Source organism: Ammospiza nelsoni, chromosome 1, assembly GCF_027579445.1.
Source record: "Ammospiza nelsoni isolate bAmmNel1 chromosome 1, bAmmNel1.pri, whole genome shotgun sequence".
In the NCBI taxonomy this organism is placed as follows: domain Eukaryota; kingdom Metazoa; phylum Chordata; class Aves; order Passeriformes; family Passerellidae; genus Ammospiza; species Ammospiza nelsoni.
In genome coordinates this window covers 37,481,673-37,501,213 of record NC_080633.1, presented here as the reverse complement: position 1 = coordinate 37,501,213, position 19,541 = coordinate 37,481,673, and the positions used below count along the sequence as shown (strand labels likewise).

The 19,541-nt window shown below is 35.1% G+C and overlaps 1 protein-coding gene across 1 annotated transcript in view; it reads right to left on the bottom strand.

Annotated features, from left to right (window-relative positions):
* The window catches only part of KCNH8 (potassium voltage-gated channel subfamily H member 8), a 175,692-nt gene that overhangs the window by 76,758 nt on the left and 79,393 nt on the right, over positions 1 to 19,541 (bottom strand). Inside the window, exons 4-5 of the mRNA XM_059477280.1 lie at positions 13,233 to 13,360; positions 10,827 to 11,067 (exon numbers count right to left, since the gene is read on the bottom strand). Of these exons, the coding sequence (XP_059333263.1) occupies positions 10,827 to 11,067; positions 13,233 to 13,360 (369 nt within the window). The remainder of the gene's footprint in view (positions 1 to 10,826; positions 11,068 to 13,232; positions 13,361 to 19,541) is intronic.

Genomic DNA, 19,541 nt, shown 5'->3' with positions numbered 1-19,541 from the left:
ACACATCCCTTAAAAAAAAAATCTTGTAACAAATGTGATATCTCTAAAACTCATGCAAAGATACACTGAAAGATTATAGAAAATGCATTTTTATAAAAAAAACCCCAGCTTTTTCAGCCATGAAATGAATTTAAAATTGTAATCTATATACAGTTCCAGTTCCTGATTTATTTATATATTTTACTCCCATTAACTCTTACACATTATTCACACCAGTAAACACAAGAACACTGGGACCATTATCCCCCAAATGTCTTCCAAATTTGTAATTATCATGTCTACATGGGTCTTTGATATTTTCATTCCAAATACATGACAAATTCCAATAACATTCCAATAACACAATATAACTGGAAAGCTCTAAACAATTATTTCCTTATTTGAGCATTCTAATTGCTTTTACTCACCTATTGGTGACTATTTTATTTTTCACAAGCTTCCAGTGTGAAATCCACACCCTAGCAATGCTCAATTCCTAAGAAAGGGCAACTTATTTCATAACTGGGCATAAAAGAGCTGGGAAATCTAAGCAAGCTCATAAGGTTTTGAAACTGGTGGCCTCTCTTGGATTAAAGCTCTGCATGACATGCTACATCCTTCACCAAGTGGCCTTTATCTAGATTTCTACTGTGCAACACATTCACACACAGACACATTTACGCAGTGAATAGTAGGAAAACACCAACTGAAGTTGGTGTTCAGCAAAGGGAAAAAAAATTATGTTAAAAAATGGAGGTTCTACTTAGGGTGTAATGCAGATTAGTTTCCTAAATTATATAAATGGAACAAAAGCCACAAACTGATAGTCATCAAGCTAACCTATTAATCATAAGATGTTTTCGCCTTGTAAAATTTTAAATATGTGTTTTGTGGAATCTCAATTTCTAATCCCTGTTAAAAAAATAGTAATCTGGAGGCCAGCTGAGCCACTTTATCCATAAACAGGATTATTTTACCTGAAGCAGCTAATTTCCCTGTGACAACATTTTTTTCTCTCTTTAGGCATGATTGTTTAAAAATAAATCCTGCTGGGATTAAACATATGATCAAGTTATAGTGGAATAACATTTCAGGATTAGGCAGGTGAATAAATAACTGCCCATGACATAGTCTTAAATTTCAGAAAATGCAATGTAATATGCCTCAGTTTAACTGTCTTTCACTGGGAGCTAAATGAGATTAAAACCCCTGTGCCTTTAGGGCAAGTGGCATACATGTAAGCAGTGAGTTTTTGTTAGACTGCAGCCATTCAAACCTGTATTGAAAACTAGACAATTTTAGGTATGTTAAGCCCATTGATTTTCAGGGAAGACAGTTTTCTACATTATCTCCCTCTTTTGGTATGGTATGGTATGGTATGGTATGGTATGGTATGGTATGGTATGGTATGGTATGACTGACTCATCTCTAATTTCTCGTATTTTTTTTTTCACTTTCCTTAAGTGATTTTACATTGGTTGTCCATAGCTAGTAATACCTTCCCCAAAGTCCAGGCTCTTTCTGATGTATCTGATTGTTTTAGCAAATTTTATTTAATGATACAAGGATAATGATATTAGAATCTGCCCATAGAGCTTTTAGGAAAGTTTCCAGGAAATGTTAGTGCCATATTGTTTGAAGAACAATTTATCTGTCCCTATATAAACTCTTATTTTTTTTATTTTACTGTTGAGATAAACATTCCTAGTAAATTGTCTAGGAACAATTTATTCAAATGGAAGCATGATTTTTCAGTTCAGCATCTTCCTTCCAGACATTTATAACCACAACTAGCTTGATGATTTTCTTTCATAGGCTGACATGATCAGGTGAGGGAGCTGGAATTGGGTTTACATAGGAAAAGAAAGTAATGCTCATCTTATACCATTGTGTAAGAGCTTGAGCCACTATGAAATCAAGTAAAGCTTACAAGAAAAAAAAAGGCACAAGAAAGGTTAAGTGCCAATAAACTAAGTACTAAAATGTAGAAATTTTTTGTAATAGATATATAAAATATAATAAAATACATATTATATAAATAACATAATCAAAATTATGTCTTATTGAAAGCCTATTGAAGGTGGTTGAGAAACAGTATTTTTTCTTCTTTTTTAGAAAGTTATACCAAAGAGTGAACAGATATTAAGTAACAACCAGTACAAACTATAGAAAATTTTTAATGAAAACCTAGACCTGTTTGAGCAAGAGAAAGAAATCACTGGTGCCCATGATGAAGGAAAAATACAGTTTTAGGAAAAAAACACTAATAGCAAACTTGAGTTCCTTTGTAAATAGTAAGGATAATGATAAATAGTTTCGTGTCATTACAAGAGAAGCTAATAATAATCTCACAGAAAGTCCAGATGCATTCAATACGTCTTATATACTTAGGTAATTTTGGAATGAAACAGCAAAGCAAGGTTGTGTCATATCAGATGATAAATTACAATCCAGTGTGCCCAAAATAAGAGTCAGAAGGAAGCAATAGTTTAAAAACCAAACACTTAACTAGATGTCACTTCTGCAGGTTGATAAAAAAACCTCCAAAAACAGAAATATGTGGTTTAAAAGCCATAAGTAAATAGAGTTATGGATTCTTTAAGGTCTTTGAAGAGAGTTGATGACCTTCAGGAAAACATGCTTTATCTGAACACAGCTTCTTTAATACATGGCTTAAATATGACAGCTTCTATTTAAGACACAACTAGATGGTAAAAATTTCTAGTTCTTGTCAGAATCTTTGAGAACTGAAAGATCATACAAAACTACATATAACTGAAGTCTCAGGTGCATTGTGTTGATGAGAAAGTGAGAAAGAAGAAGTTTGACCAAATTATATACTGCTGGAACTTAAAGAAATTAAGCATCTCAAGATACAATGTCTAGATCCTAATGGACTTGGTATCTAAAATGGAATATCAAGACCCATCATTGTACTACCAGGATGGTGTTTTGTTAAGTAGAAAATTTTTTTCTCTTCTCCTGCTTAAAAAGAAAAAAAAAAAAAAAAGAAAAAAGAATCTCATTGAGGAACATTATCATTCAAGAAAATTATGGAAAAGGATTAGAATTAGCCCTTAAGCAACTGTAAATTTAAAAATGTAAAATATGGCTATCGAATATACCTCTCCCTCCTATTTTCCTTTGGGCACAACCCCAAATATCATTTTCTCCTGGACACTAGCACTTGAGAATATTGTGCAAACAACCCCATTTAATTTGTGTGGGCAGTCAGAATCTGAAAAACACATTTAAGAGCCACAGTACACCTCCATTGAAAGCAGCTCTTTTTTAAAAGTCTTGTGGCTTTAGCTGGATGACTAGAGTTCGGATGAACAGCAGGAACATGGCTAAAAACTACAAATTCTTAAAATCTTTACCACAATTCACATGATATTATGTAACATGATGGACCTCTGAATAAGAGATTTCTGCTAGCATGGAGTAACTATAACTCAGAGCTTTTGCTGTTAAAGTCACAATTGAATACACTGAGCAGTTTTACCAAACTTCTCCAGTGAGAAGAGTTTATTTACCATTTGACACCAAGTTGCTTATCACTGCATGGTACATGAGGAGTGGCACGGTCCCTATCCTAAGGCAGTGCTATGATATATGTTCTAAGCCTTGAATCATTCAAGTTTGTCAAGTAAACAACATTTTCAGTGATATTAATGGAAGAAAATTCATTTTTGGGTGTGATGGATCATAGCAGCACTGACACCCAAAATTCATCTGTAACTGACAGTCTGATTTGCTCTTCCTTACTATTTGTCCTTACAGTGGAAAGTAATGTGATATTGAAGTTACATCCAAGTGGAAATACTGTTTTTCTTGGGTAAATTACTCATTAGTACATATAAAAAAATAAATCTGAAGGCATCTTCTGAGTGGGTATTTTTATAACAAGAGTCACTCCCACCAGAAGGATGTGGTCACTAATATAGTGCACTAACATGATATGTTCTATCAAACTCCATACTTTGGCTGCTGTACACATGAACGGCCAGCATCCCAATGTCAAGAGAGGGGGGTCATTTCTTTTACCTGCTTCTTTGATTTTTAGCCTTTGGGGTTTGTCCTTTTTAGTTGCTTTCTTTGACTATGAGGGTGCCTCACTGTGATTAGCTAATCTCAGTCCCATAGCAGCTGACACACCAGGAAATCATAACATATCATGACCATTATAATAACACACTAAACTGGAAAGACTTTTTTCTTATATACTATGCTGTATCTTTTGAAAACAGACTCAATCCCTGAACATATTGAATAGCTAAAATATGTTTTATTGACTTTTCTACAAAGAAAGACTTTGGAGTCTTGAAAGAAAAGCAAAAGACTTGAAATATGTCTGAAAAATGAACTGTTAGCTCTGCTTTGAAAAGAAGCTAGTAGATGTGACTGAAGAAGTGTGAAAATTTCTTCATGGGCAATTTTCTAAATAGAACCTGCAGAAATATGGCAGAAAGAAGTAATTCCAAAGAGTGGAGAAATATCAATCACATGATATAGCTTTTCATTAAATTTAACCTATGTAAAGAAGACATGGATGTTGGGTATTTCATGAACAGATTTTCCTTCACACAAATATTGCAGTAAACAAAGCAAAGATCAAATAAATAAAATATTCAGTGGGAAGTGGCATAACTGCTTCATTCATTTCCAATTTTTGACCAATTCCAAGGGAAAACCTGAAATATTTTTCTCAGACTTACTCTATGAAGTTTGACAGCAATTCACATAGATAATAGCCATAAATCATACCAATAATAGGGAAAAAAGACCACATGCTAATTCACAAAAAGTATGGTAAACTATTAAGCATCAAATCATTTCCATGGAAATTACCTAGATTAGATTACCTAGAAAAGATTTAAACACTTTAATCTTATTGAAAAATGCAATATTGTCTTATCACTGTAGTATAGGACAGTAAATGAAAAATAAAACTTTTTTCTGATTGTAGCTCTAATAAAGAGGAGTTAGTAGAGGTAATACAAGTAAAATTTTCAGGGTGCCTCCATTACCATAACACTTATCTGCATCTACCTGAAGATACAGAAATACTTCCATGGAATGATCACTTGTGGCTTGCATTTTTCTTCTTTAGGTCGAGGTTGATATTTTTGTGCTTGGAAACAGCATCTTGTGTGCAGAAAAGCATCTCTTGTCCTCACAAGTATCCAAGGAAGCTTATTGTTAAGATTTTTGACATTATAATGGTCTTGCCTACTTGACTTTGATGTTTTGAGGGAGAATCTTTAAGAATCTTACTACTGTTTTTCAGCATATATATTTTGCATTGTTTTTTCACATTACTAGGCAATCCATAGAGCATGAACATTTTCTTATTACCTTCTCTTTCACATATTAGGTGTATCAACAATGTGACTCTGTTTACATGCTCTGTTCATATGCATTCACAGATGAGACCATTTGTTGCTTAGAAATAAATTCCCAGAGATAATTTCCAACCACTCCCTTTGTCCTTTCCTGAATTTTAGACTATTACAGCCTGAAACCACACCTTCAAAATTTCAAGACACTGCTATTTCCTTTCAAAATGCAGAAGTTTTCTTAGAGGTGTCCTCCAGACACAGAAATTGTTGATGAAATGACTTTCTGTGCACTTGCAAAGATAGGAAATGATAATCATTATAATAATGATTAAAAAGATGAAAGGAAAAAGAAAACAAACCTTCCATTTTAAAGCAATCTAATAAAATTTATAGCATTTAATACTTTCTCATCTTATTCCAATGAATTTCATTCAACACCTTATTTTCAGTACAATACATATGCTTGAATTACTGTGTAAGTCATGAATGATTATATTAATTTCTACAAGGTTTATGCCATAGTTTTAAATCTCTACATATTAAACAAGTGAGATTCAAGGAATTCATATGATTTAAAACAGTTTTTGAAAGATTTTGAGTCATTTATATTTGTGATAGATTGCAATGGCCACACAAGTCTCCTAAGTCTACAGTGTCATGCCACACAAATCAGAGCTTTAGCGCTGTTAAACATACTGCTTTAAAAACATTAATTGTTAAATAATATTTAGAGAGATAGAGAGAAAAATACAAACAAATAGAGAAAATCTTAGTGCAAATCAAGATCAATTTTTTCTCTTGAAAATGTAAACCATAGATCAAGTCTTGAGATGCCAGTGTGTGTGTGGAGAGTGGAGGAAGGGATGGGTATAGGGTTTTTTCCCCCCACAGGTGGCAAAGTAGTATACTGCAGGGAATCACTTAAAATAACTCTCCAGTCTGTTCATAAAAAGTATAATTTTATGGCCATAATTAGTATCCAGTGTTTGTCTTCCACCAAAAACTAAATGATCCACAAACAGAAAATTGAGCTCTTCTCTCTATAGTTATTCTCTCTATAGTTATTCTTCTCTCTACAGTTATTCCACCTTAGATACAAAATACTCAAACCCTTTTGTTCTTATTCAGCAAATAATGCATTGCCATTACCCAGAAAGCCTGTGCATATTTTCACTGAACCATTGCACTGATCTCAACTCCTTTTGAAGGTCTCCTATTCAAATAGTCCTGTGAGTAGACAAATAAAGTACTGATAATTTTTCAGATATTACTGCTTTCTTCAATTTTAATTCAATAAAATTAAAAACAAACAAAATAGATAAAGAAAGGCAATATCTGAAAACTGGAATGAGACGGTTGCAGAAGTTAAAAACACTGCACTGGATAGTTATGGAAGAGTAAAATTAAACAATTGGAAGCTTATTATTAATTAAAATGAATGAACTTGGTGAGATGTTCTCCTGCCTTTCTTTTCCCAGAAGACAGAAAGCTTTAAAAATATTATTGAAAAGTAACCAAGATCCATTATGCTTCTTAGAAGTATTGATATTCAGGCTCCCAGACATACCTATCTAGAAATGAAAGACTCAGCTGCTGTCTATGCAAATATAGGAGCATAAACTTTGAAGCAAATAGTGCAATAAAACAGGAAATAACCCCCACCAGATAAAACACTTCTTAGGCTATTTTTAATGAGTTTTTAAAATACACTAAAGCTAACAAGCTTTTTTTTCTGCACTTCTTTATGGTTTTTGAATACATAAGACAACATAAAAATTGTAAAACTAAACCAATTCTACTTTATCTTTGGTTAGAGGAAGGAAAAGATTTATTTACAGGAGGATGTTAGAGAAGGTTTGCACACATAACAAAGGGAAACAGATAATGGAAGTACGCTCAAATACAACATCACACAAGTTATCATAGGAAACATCAATTGAAAAATGTAGTTTCATATGAGACGCCCTAATTATTTTCTCCCTTCATCCTCTTCCCTGACAATGTCACAAAATGGGCTGTTATTATTGTTTATCTCTGTCTGTGTTTTAGAGAACTTTAAAGGCTAAAGCAGTTACACCTCTAGCTAGATGCTTTTCTCATGAATAATTTAATTCATATCCATGCTCTTACTTGTATCACCCCAAGTCAGAAGAACACTTTCATATGTATTTTTGTCATGCTTAAGCACAGGTTGACACACATCACAGAATCACAGATTAAGCTGAGTTGGAAGGGACCTACCAGGATCATCAGGTCCAGTTCCTGGCCATCCACAGAACCATCCCCAGGAGGCACACCGTATGCTCAAGAATACAGTCAGTCTTGGGTAACACAGCTAAAAACCAAGACCTTGTCAAGTCCAAATGAGTGCTTATGCAAACCATGCTCATAAAAGGGATATTGCTCCATCTTCTCAGAAATATGAATAAAATCAAAGTAGATAGACTATTTCTTCAATCCATGACTATTTTGTGATACCTCAATCCATGACTACAAAGCTGTAATACAGCTGAAGATCCTATATCAGATAGATCTCCCCACTGCATTTCTGAGGCAGCAGCGACATAAGAAGAATTCTCTCAACATTTCTCTGGTATTTCTCAGAGAATATAGATCATCCATCAAAGATGTGCTTGTCAGAGCCACAATGCAACAAATGCCTGGAAACTTATGCTTAAATTTAAGTATGTTGTCAATCTTACTACTTTCAATGCAGTTATACATGTTCTGAGACACATTAATTCAACATTTTAACAGACAAGGGACCCTTGAGAGATGATCATAAACACACTATTTTCTTTAAATTCACTGCAGGGATTTAAAAGCAGTGTTACAATGTCTTGAAAATACTCCATAAACCTTTTCTTAGAGCTGGAGATTTAAATCAGATAATAACTCTAGAAAAAGAAAATTATTCTGGGGAAAATTTAGCTGTTATTCAAACTCTGGGGGAGGAATATCAGTATCCTACAGTACAGTGGTTACCAGTTACATGATTAATCAAAGTCTCTTCTAGTGCTCCATGCACATTTCTTTGAATGCGTCTAGTTACAGCCATAGTGTGACTACCTGGACTACAGATACAGACCTAAAAATCTAGCTAGAAAATATGAAGTAAAATTTACAGAAAATCTTTGCTTTATTTTTCTTACTCAGCCATTCTATTGATCATAGATGTGTCTTTGCTTTTGACTTACTGATATAAAGACTCCATATTTCCAGCAAAATATAAAACCAGAAAAGGAACACTGAGCAGTTTACCATCTTTCATGTTTCAAATGAATACTATATCACATAAATCAGTTAGATAAAGATTATACTCACTGGTGCTTATATTCAAATAAACACATTTATAACACAAATCAGTTATTTACACCATTATCAGAATGTTGTAACCTTGAGTCTACACTTTTTGTAAAGTCACCCAGTTACATTAAGTGGGCTTATTTGATTTAGTACTCTTAATGTAACATTAATTTATGACTAGATTAAAATTATTAGAGTCACAACCTCACGCTTTTTACACAAGACACAGGATGATGGTTGATGATCTGCATTGCAGAATGCAAGTTCCTTACTGCAGTGCTTGAGAATCTTTGAATGTGAACTGTTTGCATTAATGTGAAAGTCCACCAAGATCTAATAGTGAGCACAAAATGTACATTTAGACCTTAAGTCTAATAAAAAAACAATGACTAAAGGAGGAAACAAATATTTATTCATCATAACATCTGATTCTTCCATCAGTCATATCACCTACCAGTCTTACTGTCTACAATAAAGCTGACAGAGAAAAGGAATAAGCTTTTCAAATTTTTTCTAAGAAAATCTTCTGAGTTATTTATAAGTGTTTATGGTGCTTCAATTTTCTTTAGTTCTAGAGAAGATTGTAACATTGCTTTTAATATTTGAGCTAAGTTGTATTTTTTCACAAAAATAAGGAAGATTAAAATGGAAAGAAGCTTCAACCTGAAAACTATTTTCTTGGTTTTTTTGTTCTCTTTCTGTCTTAGGTTGCAAATGCAAGATGTGGCCAGGGGTGTGTATTCTATTGCCATCTGTCAGAACCAAGTGAGGCAGATTTTTTTTAATCTCTTGCGCAACCAATCCTCCCTCCAGGGAGATTTCTTCTGTTAATGGGCCCATTGAGTGTCACTGCATGACTGATGAAATTACATCATCCCATTATGAGAAGCTCCACCCAGAGGGAGGAGCCAAGCATTCCTACCTGGATATAATCTGAGCTTTGGAACACCACAGTCACACTGGATTCCCAGAGGAAGACCAGGCCCATCTACATCACCAATGGACCTTCAGAGGAAAACTACACCCTTCATTAGGATCACTGCTTCAACAAAACCATGCTTATCACTCCAGGAGGACTGCAGCAACCATTTAATGGGACTGCTGCCAACACCCTGACCAACAGGGTGTCAGGTCATATTCTAATTCTGTCAGTGTTGTTTTGTATTACTGCATTTTAGTTTTTATTTTTCCTAATAAAGAACTGTTATTCCTACTCTCATGTCTTTACCTGAGAGCCCCTTAGTTACAAAATTATAATTTGGAGGAATGGGGTTTGCATTTCCCATTTCAAGAGAGGCTCCTGCCTTCATTAGCAGACACCTGTCTTTTCAAACCAAAGCATTTTCTCAGAATCCATCTGAACCCTTTTCATGTTCAAGAAAGACATCTCCAACTTGACTTATTTCTTAAAAATTATAGCTTCTCCACCTGCAAGTAGCAACAGATCTGAGCTCTGGTTTGTCAGGGTGACAGCACTGAGTGATATTATAACAGTAAAATCTTGGGGAAAAATCTGTTTGACTCTATTCAGGGATTCTCTTCAATCTTCAGAAATAAATTGAAAAAATATACCACCAAAAAAATCCCAAACATTTCTTTGGTACAAATCTATTATTAGATATGACCTTGTCTCTTTTTTGATTGTTAAGAGATATAAGAGTTAAATGCATCACAGAAATAAAAAGTTTAGAGAATGGATCAGATGACAGACTCAAACCTCTCAAAGTCTGTCCCACTTATCAATGTAGCATATTGATATTGTATTTGTGTGTTATTGCAGTATGAGTTTAAATCTTACATTGACATTTAAAAAAATCTATTCAGCTTGTGGTCCATGACTCCTCTAAGTGTGAAATAAAATATTATCCCACAGATTGAGAACAAAACTGTAGCATTTCTAGGGCACATCCCTATACTGGGAAGGTTTGAGGCATCCCCAGGGTGAAACAAGGGGTTACAATCTTCCTTGAAATCAAAAGCCCCTGTAGATTAACAGCAGAACTTCCCAAATCAATCTAAAGTTTTTTAAAAAAAGGTGATCTAAAGTTCAGATAAAATATCAAGCCATACAGCTAAAATTGATTTTCTTTAAAGTCACAAAAAGGATGATTATTTCCTTTTCTAAAATATTATTAATTCTGTGAAAATCCTAAATGTCAGAACAGAGATCCCAAACAACAATCCCCAAACAAATCTTACCGATGATAAAGAGAATTTCCACTGCAATGTCACTGACAGTTGTGCTTCGAGTTGTAGACAGCTCATCATGGCCAATAAAGGAAACATTGTAAGGTACAGTCACAGCAACATAAAACGTTGCCAGTAAAATAAGCCAGTCCCAGCCAGCTTTAAAAGTGCTAAAATGCAGCAATATGAATTTGGATTTTTTTGCATCTGAAACTTTGTATTCTGGAAATGCTGGTTTATCTACGAAAACATTCTGAAAAAGAGAGAAAAAAGTTAAATAAGACAAAACAATTATTTGATTACAGAGAAGCATTTCTTGCAATGGAGTCCTTAGGTAGTTGATGTTTTTGTAAAAAAAAATCATAATATATGCAGGCAAGAATAAAAATTACTTTTTTTCTAACCTAGACCTCACATTCATTTATACAGATGTTAATGGAATAACTTTTGTGAATGTTGAGGCAGGAAGAAGACTAATAAGTTACAGATTAAATGGAGTAAGAGGGGTTTGCGTCTGCAAAAACTGTTTCTTCCTCTGTTGAACTAATTCTCACTGCAGAGCAATATTATTCTACAGGATAGATAGGTGAGATCTTTGTATACACAAAGACATAGTACTGTAAATAGGAATATATGGAATGAAGTAACTGGTATTGAAAAAAGCATCCTGTACACAGAGATGCGAGGAGGTTCTTCCAGACTATCTCTAGCCTGGTCCTAGGCACTGAACAGCTCCAGTACTGGGAGCACCTCTCCTGGTTTAACTTCATCTGCAGAAATCCATTTCATGTGAGTAAAAGCACAATTAGTAGGAATAGCTTTTAGGTTTTCTTTAAAATTGCGCTCCTGATCTAAATCAAAATATTAATCTACCATAATATGGCTCCAGAACTGACTACCTTCCTTATTAGACTAGCTTTGTCTTGAGTCTGTGTCTTACCACTGTTTTATGCAATCAATATTTCAGTGTTAAACTGTCGAAATTCTTGGTTTTCACCTTTTATAGCTTTAACAAAAAAACACCTACCCTCCCCAAAAAGCAGCATGTGGGACCTGACCTGTCTTGCATTATTTACTGACAAAATTCTTGCTCACTGTTACTGTGCTCCTGGTTAATGCTGTTCCAGTAACAAAGAGCCTCCCAAAACAATATTGTGCATTCAGCAAGCTAAGATTACTTCTGATCTTGAAGTTATTCGCTATGAAATTAAAAAGACAAAACCTGCATAACCGTACACTTAACTGCACCTGCCTTGTCCGTCACAGCCTTTCTCTTTGAAATACTGATGTCATTGCCTTTTCTATTCTTGGTTCTTATTCATGAATTCAGGCAGCTGAATTCTCACTGTTCTTAGAGTCAGCCCATTTTTTAATCATGGAAAAGAAAGAATTCCTCATATTATTTCCAACTCATAGCTCCAAAAACCCATGTACTAAGGCTAGTAAATTAGTCTCAGAATAAATATTTTAACATGGTAAAATAACATCTGCACTAGCATTTTGACAGTACAGGTAAGGCATCAAAAACTATTTAAGAGTCAGGTTCCTAAAAAATATTATCGTATTACAATACAATGAAAATATCCCTGGAAGACCTGGTTATATTTTGTGGGGCTTTTTATGCTTCTTCAATATGAAACGCTTGTAATTTTTTTTAAATACTATTTTTTCAATATTTAATCTTTTTTAACATTTAAGATTTAAATTCAATGAAAGAGGCTGTTTGCCCTATGACATAAATAGCAGTTGTGCATTTTCATGTCCTTAATCTAAAGCAAGACTTTTTTAACTTTTAATTTGTACTGCACAAAGCGAGTTATTTTTTCTCATTAACATTTCTTTAGAAGTCTTTTTTTTTGCTATTATGTTGGTTTGTCTATGGTGTGATTTAGTGTTAGCAACATTCACAGCATGCTTTCTGAACTTACTCATTATTTATAGTTACTAGGGGAATACAGAATTAATTTGAAGACAGAAACATTACTACTTCATTTAGGAAATTAAAAGATAGATATCACACCATAAAGTTGGAGAAATTCACATGAAAACTTGCCTAAATGATGTGTGACCTTTTGGAGCTTAACAGCATTAAGAGTTTTTAAGAGTTTCAGCTAGAGGAAGACCTTGAATCTTTTTTTTTTTTTTTTTTTTTTTTTCATGGCATTCAATGTCTGTTTACAGTATGATTAAATGCACTATCTTGCTATATGGTAGCAAATTCCACAATAGGAAGAAATATGCTCCAGTGAGAAATATTTTAATCCTTGTTGCTATAAAATTGTGATCAGGATATATTTCAAATACTCTTTGACCCTTTACAGCACTTGAATTTTTTTAAGTTAGTGCAAAGGCTACTTCTTTTTCTTCTTTTTTTTTTTTTCTAGGGGGGGTTTAGGGGAAGAAAAGAGTTTCACCTACGTTATTAATTTTTAATTTGTTCTTCTCTCGTCTTTGTAGATGTCCAGAGATGTGATAAAGGACAGCTCTACTCCGTCTGCGTGCCGACTCAAAATGTGATCCTGCTCTTCCTCTTCCTTTCCATTTTTCTGCAGAACAGAAGTGAGAGTGCATTAAAGATCAGGAAATAGCATTATAATCTTTGGGACCTGAACTACTGATATTTCAGACATTGGTAGAAATGTAAATATTATGCACATATTTTCTTTTGCTCAATCTTTTGCAGCAAAGAAACAAACCCTCCCTCTCCTGAAGGGCAAATAAAAACCACTGTAAAGTTTTAATTGTCAAATGCCTTCACAGAACTCAAAAGCAAGTAATTGCAACATTTGATTTCACAGATAAGATAAATGTACTTTCTACTGTTTCAGACGAGAGGGAAGGATGTCTAGATGTAACCACTGAAAATATCCTTGAGGTGATTCTACTCTCTCTCTCACTTCACAGAAAGAAAAAAATCCCTTGCAATTTTAAAAAACAGAGAGTCTGACTTGTACTAGGCTTCCATTATGTCAGAATGTGCTAATTTGTAAGCTTGCTCATTAGTAATAGCCAATTCTTACATTCATGTGTTTAGATTCCTTTTCCCACCACATGGCCAATGGCAAAATCGCGTGACATATTCCTTGGTGAAATGAAACCCATTAAGGGCAAAGACTGAACATTATTTTGGAAAGGTTTGTGGTTTTTACCTCCATTCAAATGTCTGTAGTTGTCAATCATGGGAACAAATTTTGTTCTTGCTTATAAAGCAGTAAATTCAAAGTAATTCCAGTCACTCTGATGGAATTACAGTGAATTGATGCCAGAGTAAATGAAAGCAGACTTTTTGTGATGTGTCAAGATTAAGAAAAAAGAAATTATGGGACGAAAGGAAGAAGCCGTCTGTCAAGGAGGTTTAATTAAAGTCAATTGAATGCATACAAATTAAGAGGAAAAAATTAGCAAAACACAAAACTAATTAGCAGAGCCAGAATTTAGAAGCAAGCAAAATAACTACATCTTGAAACCTGCCTAAAGAAGCAAGAAAGATTTGTATTATAGGAGACTGATGTATTTTTGGCTTAACAGTGCAAAACCATACATAACAAAATGTGTAGGAGGGAAAATTTTCCAAACTTCTCAGTAAAAAAGTTTTTGTGTAATTCATGCAAAAGCACGCTCTAGTTGAGGATTTTTTTTTTAACTTGTCAGTAAAGAGAAGGGGGAAAAAGAAAAGTAAAAAAACAAGAAGGGAAAATCTCTGTACTGTGAAGCTAAACCACTACTCAAAAGTTGAAGGGGGCAGATGGAGAAGCCTCAAACTTTTCCATCTCCAACACACATTGGTATCAGCTACAATGAAGAAATATAGAACAAAAATACCATTATTTCAGAAATGACCCAAATAAATTAATGTTGTTTTTTTAGAAAAATAATCTCCCAATCATCAAACCACTTACACTCAAACTAAATTCTGAGTCTTCTTAAATTCTGGGTAAGAACAAAATGCTTATGTCTTTCTCTGAGGAAAAATGAATTTAAGTCAATTGAATTTGGTCTCCACTGTAGAACTGTTCAGCTTTAGTAGTCTGGTTTTGTCATATGACTTTGAAATTCTCTTTAAACCATTTGCAGGCCTCTCTTTTTTCCCTTTCTCAACCTAAACTGCCATGTTGTACGAGGCCACCCAGTTCACTCTACTGCATCCAAAAGAAGTCAATAAAACAGGCTTCAGATCTGCTAGGAGGCAGGCAGGGAAAACACTCTTCTTGAGCTTCTCAATATTTTTGAGATGCTTCAGCTACAGGCTTCATCCTCATGCTGTACCCTATCTAACACCTGTCCTTGTCCTAAGCCCATAGAGCCTGAGGCAGTCCATGCTGGCAGATAAAACAGCCTTGGTGATGTGGTCTGTTGTGAGAGCTACACTGAGCTCTGTTCAGAAGGCAAGCCAGGTACCTTCAGGTGGAGTTTCCTTGAGTTCTTTCAACATCCCCAGCAATATGAGGCCTTTCAGCATGGAAGTGGATCTCTTTACCTCTGGTCAGTCTTGGAAGTCTTTACTTCAGCTAGACCACCCATGCCATTTTAAATATATTCTTTAAACATATCCTTTCAGTAGCTATGTGCAGAACAACATGCAGCTTTCAAGCTACAGCTACACGATTGCCTGGTACAATGGTGTTACACTGCTTTCAGGTTTTTTCTCTGTAACTCCTAGCCTCAGATGTGCCTTTCTCTCACATGCTGAGCACTGAGCTGAAAGCTGTCCACAATTCCATCTCTTTCCAGAAAGCCATGAGACTATGGAAACAGTCATTGTACACATATTCAGTCACTATTTCCTTTTTTCCCCATATATTTACTGACACAGAGTTTCACTCTCTATCCACTCTTTAAATGAGAACAGGTTCCTTGCAAGGTTTTAAATTTTATGTGCCAGCAGCTGGAAATTTTTGGCTTCACACAGATTCTATCTCTCCTACCTAGGTTCAGAGTTTCAGTCACTAAGGATGTTGTACTCAGTAGCTTGCTCTGGCTATGGGACTTGATATGGCACTTAAAATCATACCAATTGCATGTTTTCACAGCAAGTGACTTCTATCACATGCTGATTACACGATTTGCACAGGATTAATGCTACCTCTCTGTTAATATTGGGAGTCACTCAACTCCTAAAGACAGAAAAGCATGCATCAATAAGGAAACATTACATTAATTATGAAGTAAGTAGTAGTTTTCTTACTAACCAGAAGTGGCAGAAGTTTTACGGTTGTTATTAGAAGTGAAAAAAAAATTAATTAATTGTAAGGATAAGATGCCATCAGAACACATGTCAGTAGCTTTTAAATAAGTGAATGACATATATGAATTCTTCTGCTTTCTGGTCTCCCAATGCCTTCAGGAAAGAAATCAAGCCTGAGCCTTGGCAAACTACATTGCTCAGGTGTGCATCTACATGTGTATGATTATTTTCTGTAACTACCTTCTTTTCTTGTCATACTCAGTTCACAGCTCACTATTCTGGAACAGACAGCTCATTTTTTATAAACTTCCATCTGTTTCTCTGGTTCCTCGAAAATTTAGGTACCTGAAAGATTTTATTTTTTATTTTTTTCCATGGCTGATCTTAGAAAATAAGATCCAAGAATAAAATAAAGCATAAGCAGAAAGTCACTTTAATAAAACTTGCTTCTTTTTGCCCTGTGCTTAAAATCAAAAGGATTTCTCATTTCCCCCAAAACAGTGAGAAATCTTATTCTAGAAAAATCCCAGATTTTTGGGATCTATTTCCTGGTGCTTCTACACACCCCTTCCTGTGCAAAGGTACTCCTCCCACCAAGATAGCTCTTAAAAAGGATGCTTGCGATTTAGTTTTATCTGCCCTTTATCAGAAAAGTGGTAATACATTTTTTAACCCTTACTGCTGTCCTTCTGGTTGTTCTTCTTTCAAATGAACATAGATATAGTGCCACAACCATCAGACATGACAATTACAGAATATTTTCTAAGAAAAGAAAGTAACAGAACACCTCTTTGCTAAGCTTAACATTAGTTTCCTAACAGTTTAAGACTTCTTATAATCTTGTGAGGGAAGATTGCAGCAAAAGAAAGCACATCCAGACAAAAATGTCTTTGTAACTCTTGTCTTTTCTTGTATTTTTATAGGAACATGAGGCTTCAATCATCCATTTAAGGTTAATAGAAAGAGGAGGCATAACTCTTTTCTTGTCCCTTTGGAAAAAAACAAAAGATCCACTTCTTAGGTATAAATCAGAAGTATAAACCCTGACAGCTTCTGACAAGCTTTCATAGGTATGTGCTGCCCTAGCAATGCAGAGGAACTGGAAAGTCAGCTTTACTGGTTAAATTGACACAAAATGTATGTCTGCTCTCCTTCTAAGCAGTTCATTGAATCCTAGAATAATTTAGGTTGGAAAGACCCCTAGGATCATCAATTCACAATCACTTATTGTGAACTCTGCCACTAAACCGTGTCCCCAAGTGCCACTCTGATGCATTTTTCAAATACTTTCAGGTATGGTGACTCAACCACTTCCCTAGGCTGCCTGTTCCAAGGTTGATAACACTTTTGGTGAAGTGTTCCTAAAATCAGGATAGTCAGAGCAAAGCATTAGATAGAGTCCAGAATTTATGATTTATAATGATCTCATTCTCCAGGTAAAGTCTGACACATTTATAGAATCATGGAATGGTTTGGGTTGGAAGAGACCTTAAAGATCATCTAGTTCCAACCTTTCTGCCATGGGCAGGGACACCTCCTACTAGACTCAGTTGCACAAAGCCCCATCAACCTGGCCTTGGACACTTGCAGGACTGGAACATTGACCACTTCTCTGTTCCAGTTCTCAGCTGTTCCAGTGCCTCCCCACTCTCTTAGTGAATATGACCCAGATATGACCCAGAAGCACAATGCTCCCTCCATAGCAAACAACCTGTGGCATGAGACCATGAAGTGCGTTTTTTTCCAAATACCAAACTGAGCTAACCTGCTCTGGTCAGAAAGTTTACACCTTATTTACAATAAAAGTCTCAGCCTTGGTGGTTTTTCCTCATTCATTTGTATCCTTTCAAAAGAACTGCTTTCATTTTTCTCATTCATGCATTAATTAAAACCACTACCTACCGTTCCCTCTGGTGTGATACATACCAAACATACTCTTGTATGGAAACATCTGCCAGTCTGATCATGGGTCATTACCCATGATTTTGTGCTGAAAAATTTCAATACAAGTGTGCATGGACACAAAATAGAAAATTAAGATCTAGCATTTCATTCATATGACACCAGAAAAGACACCAAGATATTTGCCCGTGTTCACCTAAAACATAGAGAATGATTTAAAGCAATCTGCACCTCTCAAATTTAACCCAGAACACAATATCCTGGCAAAATGTGAATGAAGTAGAGAGGGATGATGTAAAGTAGCCTGGGAGTTTAGTTATGGAAACACATGCACAACTGAGCAACTTTATTCAGAGATGGTATTTCTACCAAGAACCAGTGTGACAGAGTTGTCCTAAAGGCTGTGAAGCTGCAGACCCGGATGTCTAAGCAGTATTTCTGCTTAGGAAAGGAAGGTGGCCAAGGAAAGACAAGTTCACCACTAGGGACAGGACCCTGAGTCTTTGCTGCTTTTTTCTATTTCCACAAGAATTTTAGCTCCATACCCAAATTATATTCCAGATGCAACTACTTGATTGCCACCGCTGTCCTGTTTGCTTGGCATGTGGGGTTGTAAGCTTAGGGTAAGACTGATTCAGGCACATTGACTATTCCCTTCAAAGAGTGTAAATGTGACCATCTGAAGTCATGGTATGTAACCCTGACTGGACAAAAGTGGGAAAGGTAGACATAGATCTCTTTAAATACTTTGCACAAAGAGTCCTGAAGAAAAACAGTGAACATGTAACAGATGTTCACCAGATTTACATGAACTCTATAGCTCTATAGTAGGTGTTCTCCGTGAAAATTCTAAATTTTTTGTTTCTTTAGCAGTGTGGTGTACAACTTTATAAATATATTCCATAAAATAATGAGATTGCTTCATTTTAGCTATTTTGAGAGCTAAACCAGGAGTATGAGGAATAGAAAGCTAAAAATTTTATTTTACTAGCATTTTACTCAAAGAACTAGGTAATTTGGCATAGTAGATAAGAACTTTTCATTTATTTCATTGTTTACAAAATTGAAGTCAATCATGAGATGAAACAGCAAGTAATGCCAACTCCTACCTAAGAAAATTTATCATAGAAATAGCATCATTTTGAGTGTGTAAACTAGATTTGAACAATAACACCAACAACAGAGTAGAACAGGACAAATGGACTCCATTGCCAAAAGCTATCCAGATACAGACAGACTTTAAGAAATCCATGATGCTGCTCCATGCACACACTGGAAGGAGCACTGTGAAAATGCATAGCAACCAGGTTAATGCTGTGATTTTTAATGTTGGTTGGACCCTTCCCTGCTCAAGACACAGTGGTATATTGTTGTACCTGTGTGGTCTCTCCTGCTGCTCTATTCTGAAATCAGGCAGGGAAATAAACCTCCCCCATTACCTTTCCTGCGTATATCTTTATGCTGTCACAACCACACAGCCCAGTCACACAGAGAGATGTTTTTACCTAGAATATCTTACAAGTACTGAATTGTTCCCTTTTGAACCTGAGTTCAGTGAAAGAACTTGTTAAAGAATTTGTCCCTCATTTATTCATCTTACAACTCTATTTATAAAAGGCTTCCTGTAAGAAATGCGATAA